The following is a 6,467-nucleotide window of genomic DNA, read 5'->3' as shown; positions in this document are numbered from 1 at the left end:
TCAAGAAAAGGTTCTATAATGACATGTAGTAATTGTGGGAAACAAAATCACAACGCAAGAGGTTGTTATAAGGTATATTTTTAACATATTCTCTTATTTTAGGTAAATTTTTAACTTGCATTAATTGTGTATTTTTGGAGATTGCAATAGTTGAAACTATTTTTAGTTGAATAAAAATAGTTGAATAGTTGTTAAGACTGTTTTTAGTTGTGCATTTTTTTAGACTTCAATTTTTAATATTTGAAAACTGAAACTGTTTCAGTTGTTGGGACTGCTATGGCTTTGTATTTCCTTAGACTGCAATAGTTAGAAATATGAGTGAACATTATTTTGTTTGATAGGCAAAAGGGGCTGACCAGATTTCAAAGAAAAAATTGGTGAGACATCAACTGGAACACAACAATCTAGTCATGCCTAAAGAAGCAACAGTTATGAGCCTGAATTTGGTACGCAACCATCTCAACAATCAGCCTTTCAAACTCAATTTGATACTCAACAGTCAACAGCTTATGGACCTGATATTGGTGACGATGAAGACCCAATATTGAGGCCAAAAACCGTCTCTGAAGTTGATACATTATTGGCCATGAGAAAGAGCATAATGACGTCATCAACTGGTGGTAGAAGAATTCAATTCACCGGAGATGCAACTGGGGTGTCAACTCCAACAAACTTGCCTTATTCACCAACAAAGATAACTTGGCGAGGAAAGGAAGCTATTACATGCAATTAGTTACTAAATGAAGCGAGGAAAAAACGTATCAAGATGATGGCAAGAAAAGGGCAAGGAGAACCAGCCCCCAATTCTTCTGAAATATGAAAGTTGTTTTGTTTTTCTTTTGTGATGCGTAGACATTTTAAAGGTTAAACCTTTTATTTTGTGATGCCTAGACATTTTAAAGGTTAAAGCGGTTGACATGTGATTTTTGGTTTTACAATTAGTTTAATCTTAAAATGACAATTACCTATTTTGTAATATGTATCAAGATTATGGTGCTTTCTAATCTCATTTTGATATGCTTCTCTAGCAATTCTCTAGCAGAGTTGTTTATTTTGGGCACTGTTTTTAAAACCATGATGTAAGATGTCGTTTAAACACTCTGCGATATCGTGATATGGGTAGAGCTATTCCCTTGTGATTAAGGGAGGGATGGACAAGCTTTTGCGATCGACCAAGATAATTGGAGCGACTGAGTAGTTCACGAAATTTTGAGAGTCAAACAATATAAATTTCAACCAACATTTTAAGATGTATTTTTCATCATATTTGATATGAAGAAGGTTGCAAGTTGTAATACTTTCCGTATAGTTTTTGGCGCAACATGACAACTAAAAAGTATGTTGATAGTAGTAATAGAAAACAAGTAATTAGTTCGTCCAACCTGACTTTCATTTATGATAAACACTGAAATGCAACACAAAAAAAAAGAAAATAGATTACTACACATAATCCCTATGGCATGTTTGACTCAAGCAGCCATGAATTTGTAACTGAATACTCTTTCACTGCTACTTTCAGATGTAGTAGGCATCACTGTTAAATTGTGGTGAAAGGATGAAACCACCATCATAGGATGAGTAACAATAGCTTTGCAATCTCCTTAGAAAAGTGAAGTCTCGAAATAACCCTCAGCATTTGTAGTCCCAACCAAATCCTCATGTGTTAATGATGAATTTTGTCAACGACATCTCCAGTAGCTAGATTCTTGAAGTTGTTATCAGTCAAACACATTTTATAACATCCATTTGGTGTCCATTGCTTGGTGTCCACGCCGTACGTGAATAGACTAACTTCAAGTCCACAATAACACCTCCTCTTTGAACTAGAAGAGACATTCGACCCCTCAGACATTGTTAGAAAATAAACTAATTGAAGAAAGATCAGTAAATTTGTCGGAGAAGGAGAAGGAGTTGGTCGTCCTTATATAAGTGAAAGAAACTTCTTTTCTTAGTTAGGGTTTTTAGATTAAAAGTGAATGAAAATTGGGTTACTGATGGGTTATAGGGATTTAAATTTGGGTGGGTTATTTTAATTCAATGTTTGTTCATGAATTTTGATTTTTTATTATAAAAAATAATAATGACGTGGCCGAATTATAATTGGCCACGTGTAAAAAATGGCTTTGCAAAATCACCGTTAAAAAATAATGGCATGAATGAGCCTTTTCTTAAACGGTAATGGCATAGATGAGCCAAACTTTTAACGGGTGGCATAAATGAGTCTTTTCTGAAAGTTCAATGGCATATTTGAGCCTTTTCCCAAAAAAAAAAAAAAAAGCGAGGGCACATGGATGATGTCATAATTAGTGGTTATACCACTAATTTTTCAAGACTTATGACTTAACTAAGTCTTGAGAATGGCTATTTTCCCAACTCTCCCCTGTCTCCATACCCACAATCTCACTTCATCACTTTTTCTCATTTTCCTTACCCTTTTCCTTTTTCCAACCTCTTCTACTCTTTCCATTGAAGTAAAAAATGTTGACATGATTCTTGGTTGTTCACAATCTCGTCGTAGTTTGGAGTTGATTTTGAGTTCTGTTGGATTGGGATTTTGGTGGTGACCGGTGGCACTAAGGAAGAGCACTGGGGGTCTATTGGGTGGTCTGGTTGTTTCTACTTGTTCACAACTAGCGGCGTTGTGAAAGTCGAGACTTAACGATGGAATTAGTTTGGGGTTTTTGTTGTTGTTGTCGATTCCCGTTGTAAGAGAAAAGAAAGAACTCTTGCAGAAACAAAAAAAACGATTCTTTTTTAAAAAGGGTTATGGTTGTAACAATCATTAAAACTACACTAGAAAATAATTTTAAGTTAGGTTTTTAAAAAAAAAAAAAAAAAAACACATCCATTCGATTTAGGGTTGTTTATGTACAATTTTTTTAAAATAATAAAATATATTAGTAATTCAACTTTTATCTATATAGATATAGTAATATATGAGTACTTGATAATTTATTTTTTGGAACACTGTACGTGTCATCATTTTATTTGTTTATTTGACATGTAATAATAAGTGGATTAGAGTGAATTATCTCACATATTGCATATACTCTACTCAACTTAATTTTGTATAAACTCTATTCATATGCATGCCCAATCATCCCAACATAATGTCAGATATAAACGGCTATTCTTAGGCTTCTCCTTCTTTTATGTTACAACATTGTACTGGTTCTCATTTCTTTCTATTTTAACATCCAATTTCCATAACATATATACAAATCTTTTTTTTTTACGTTAAAATGTATTTTGAAGAAGAATAAAACAACTTTTTAAAAAAAATTAAGCAAAAAAATAGAGAAGAAAATGTTATTACCGGTACTATCAATTTCCATTTGGGAAAATAAAAACAAAAGGCTTCTTACAGAAGAGATCTTTGTAAACGCTTTTGGAAATCACCCTATCAGATATGAATGAATTCGAGATTTTGATTAATTGAAAGTTACATTATCTTCAATCCTTTTGGTTCGTGCTTCGTTCTTTTACATAATTCTCTGTTTTAATTCTATCTCTCATATGCTTGCGACATTGCTGAAGAAATCGGAATTTTGGTCCATCAACACGTTCATCTTTATGTGATGAGCGTTAAAAGGACACAGATTCGATAAATGATTTAATCTCAATCAAAAAGAGATCTGTTTTTATGAAAAAAAATCCTTTTTTTCATTGTTGTACAATATCAAACTTGTAATCTGATGTATAGAATTTGGCTGCATGACGTCGTTACTGAATCAATTTTTTTTTATTTTTCAGGTTCTTTGGTTGAAATTTTAATAATGTCGACAAAGCCGACACCTTTAGAGTTACCTGAGGTCAATTTTACTCTGTATCGTATTCCCAATTTTTACCTGACATTTATAGTTCATCATATGCAGAAATTCTTATATAAGTTTGAAGATATAAAACAGTTATTTCTATTTAAATTGAGAAACATGCTCTAAGCGGATTCATATAGTTAATCTCAATTATTTTGGCATTGAGACGTAGTAATAGTGATTGTTGTTTATTTCTGTTGAAAAAAAAAATTAGCTCTGGTTCAACTTCATTTCAACAAAAGCGGATCTTTAAAATACAATAGGTTTACAAAAACAACAGGTGATTCTTCCCATTTGTCCTAGTTTTGGTGGACAAATTTACTTGGTACTTGTTGCTGGTGGACGCCATGGTCATCAGAAAAAGGAAAATTCAATATGTTTAAATATTGTATAAACTTCATGTATGATGATGATCGATTGTTCGTCTTCTAATTTTAATGCTAAGTGAGAAGTTTTTTGTAAATTCCATAAGATTTGGTTGAAATGTTGTAGTGGTGTTAAGTACATTTTTTGCAATGCACACTTGCAGATGAGCACGATGTCGTTAGAAGAAACATTTCATCCGAGTAAAGTTAGTGAAAGCACAGAGAGTAGCTCGAGTAGTACTACACCCCTGAAGCCACACACTGGTGGTGATGTTCGATGGGATGCGATTAATTCTGCTACTGGTAGAGGTGGACCTCCTCTTAATCTAAGCAATTTTCGGTTATTGAAACGTCTTGGATATGGGGATATTGGAAGTGTGTACCTTGTGGAACTCAGGGGAACAAATGCCTTCTTTGCAATGAAAGTGATGGATAAAGGATCTCTTGCAAGTCGAAATAAATTACTCAGAGCACAAACAGAACGCGAGATTCTTAGTCTACTTGACCACCCATTCTTGCCAACCTTATATTCTCATTTCGAGACTGACAAGTTCTATTGCTTAGTCATGGAGTTCTGCAGTGGAGGCAACCTCCATACGCTCCGTCAAAAACAGCCCAATAAGCATTTCACTGAGGAGGCGTCTAGGTTAGTACCTATACGATCTTTATCCTACTCGATGCTTAAACATTTCATAAGTATAATTCATCCTGTTTATTTGTATATTCTTAACTCTCAAATGAGCTGCTATAATTTTTACAGATTTTACGCATCAGAGGTGTTGTTGGCACTTGAGTATCTGCATATGCTAGGAATTGTTTACAGGGATCTTAAGCCAGAAAATGTACTAGTGAGAGATGAGGGTCATATAATGCTGTCTGATTTCGACTTATCTCTCCGTTGTTCTGTCAATCCAACGCTTGTTAAGTCTTCATCTGTACATGGAGGAGGAGGAAATCCTAGCAGTGGATCCGGCATTTTAGACAATGACAATGCAGTCCAAGGTTGTATTCAGCCCTCGACTTTTTTCCCTCGTAACATTCTCCCTACCAAAAAGAATCGCAAGTCTAAATCAGATTTCGGGCTTTTTGTGGGAGGATCACTCCCTGAGCTTATGGCAGAGCCGACTAATGTGCGCTCCATGTCCTTTGTTGGCACTCATGAATACTTAGCCCCTGAGATAATTCGCGGAGAGGGACATGGTAGTGCAGTTGATTGGTGGACTTTTGGCATATTCTTGTATGAACTTCTGCATGGGACAACACCTTTTAAAGGTGCTGGAAATCGCGCCACGCTCTTCAATGTTGTAGGACAGCCTTTGAGATTCCCAGAAACTCCGCAAGTAAGTGCTATTGCACGTGATCTTATACGAGGCCTCCTCGTGAAGGAACCACACAAGAGAATTGCATATAAGAGAGGTGCTACTGAGATAAAACAGCACCCCTTCTTCGAGGGCGTTAATTGGGCTTTGGTGAGAAGTGCTGTTCCCCCCTCTATACCTGAACCTGTCGACTTTGCTCAGTACGCTAGTAAAGAAGCATCAGCTCCTTGTTCAGATAAGAAGATGCCAGATACTGAAAGTCATGATAAAAGCAAAAACACTTCAAATGATTCTTCGTATATCGACTTTGAGTACTTCTAGGAGCGGATTTAAGTTAGTACAAAACTTTGAAGTATAAATCGAATGGCTTCTAACCAACTTTGTATCATCTTGAAGTATGTTCATGCAGTGTGTTTATTGTGTAGAACTGCATAACAGTGTAACTTCCAAGTGCTCCTAGAAGAAAGCAACTTGAAGCACTTTCGGACGAAGTATTTTAATTTCCTTGACTGAAGTTTTAGTGTTAACTGCTGCTGGTTAATTGTGAATATAATTCTGTGATACTCCATTCTTTTCATTTCATATGAGAGTGTTTTGCTTTACCTGAATTGTAAGATATTCATTTGACTTACATTTTGATTGTTTAGTAATCCATCCCGTTAGAGTAATAATACACATTTTTGATTGATTTTTCCTGTAAATGTTGAGATCGTCTCACGAGATGTGGATGTTAGGAAGGATGGAATTTAGGAATGGTTCTTACTGAGTGTTGGTAATTAAGTTGGATGCACATAGAATATGATAAGAGGCCAAAGTGCCTTAAATTGAGTAGTGTCGCGATCACACCAAGGCGTCTCTATTGCAGCTCAACTCATCCGGGCAGCCTAGAAACCAGAGAAGGGACACGATTATTCTTCGCTTGTTGCCATGAATAGAAGGTGAGACGGAGCCTAATTCGCGATATCAGC

At 35.5% G+C, this 6,467-nt stretch overlaps 1 protein-coding gene across 1 annotated transcript; it reads left to right on the top strand.

Annotated features, from left to right (window-relative positions):
• The first annotated feature begins 4,350 nt into the window (after positions 1–4,350).
• On the top strand, positions 4,351–5,985 carry LOC125861962 (serine/threonine-protein kinase AGC1-7-like). The gene is made up of 2 exons (XM_049541896.1): positions 4,351–4,826; positions 4,941–5,985. The coding sequence occupies exons 1-2, from the start codon at positions 4,354–4,356 to the stop codon at positions 5,818–5,820; spliced, it is 1,353 nt and encodes a 450-aa protein (XP_049397853.1). The 5' UTR covers positions 4,351–4,353; the 3' UTR covers positions 5,821–5,985.
• The last annotated feature ends 482 nt before the right edge of the window (positions 5,986–6,467 follow it).

This window comes from Solanum stenotomum, chromosome 4 (assembly GCF_019186545.1).
Source record: "Solanum stenotomum isolate F172 chromosome 4, ASM1918654v1, whole genome shotgun sequence".
Taxonomy (NCBI): Eukaryota; Viridiplantae; Streptophyta; class Magnoliopsida; order Solanales; family Solanaceae; genus Solanum; species Solanum stenotomum.
Note: the sequence above shows the minus strand (reverse complement) of the source record. Positions and strands in the feature narration are given on the sequence as shown.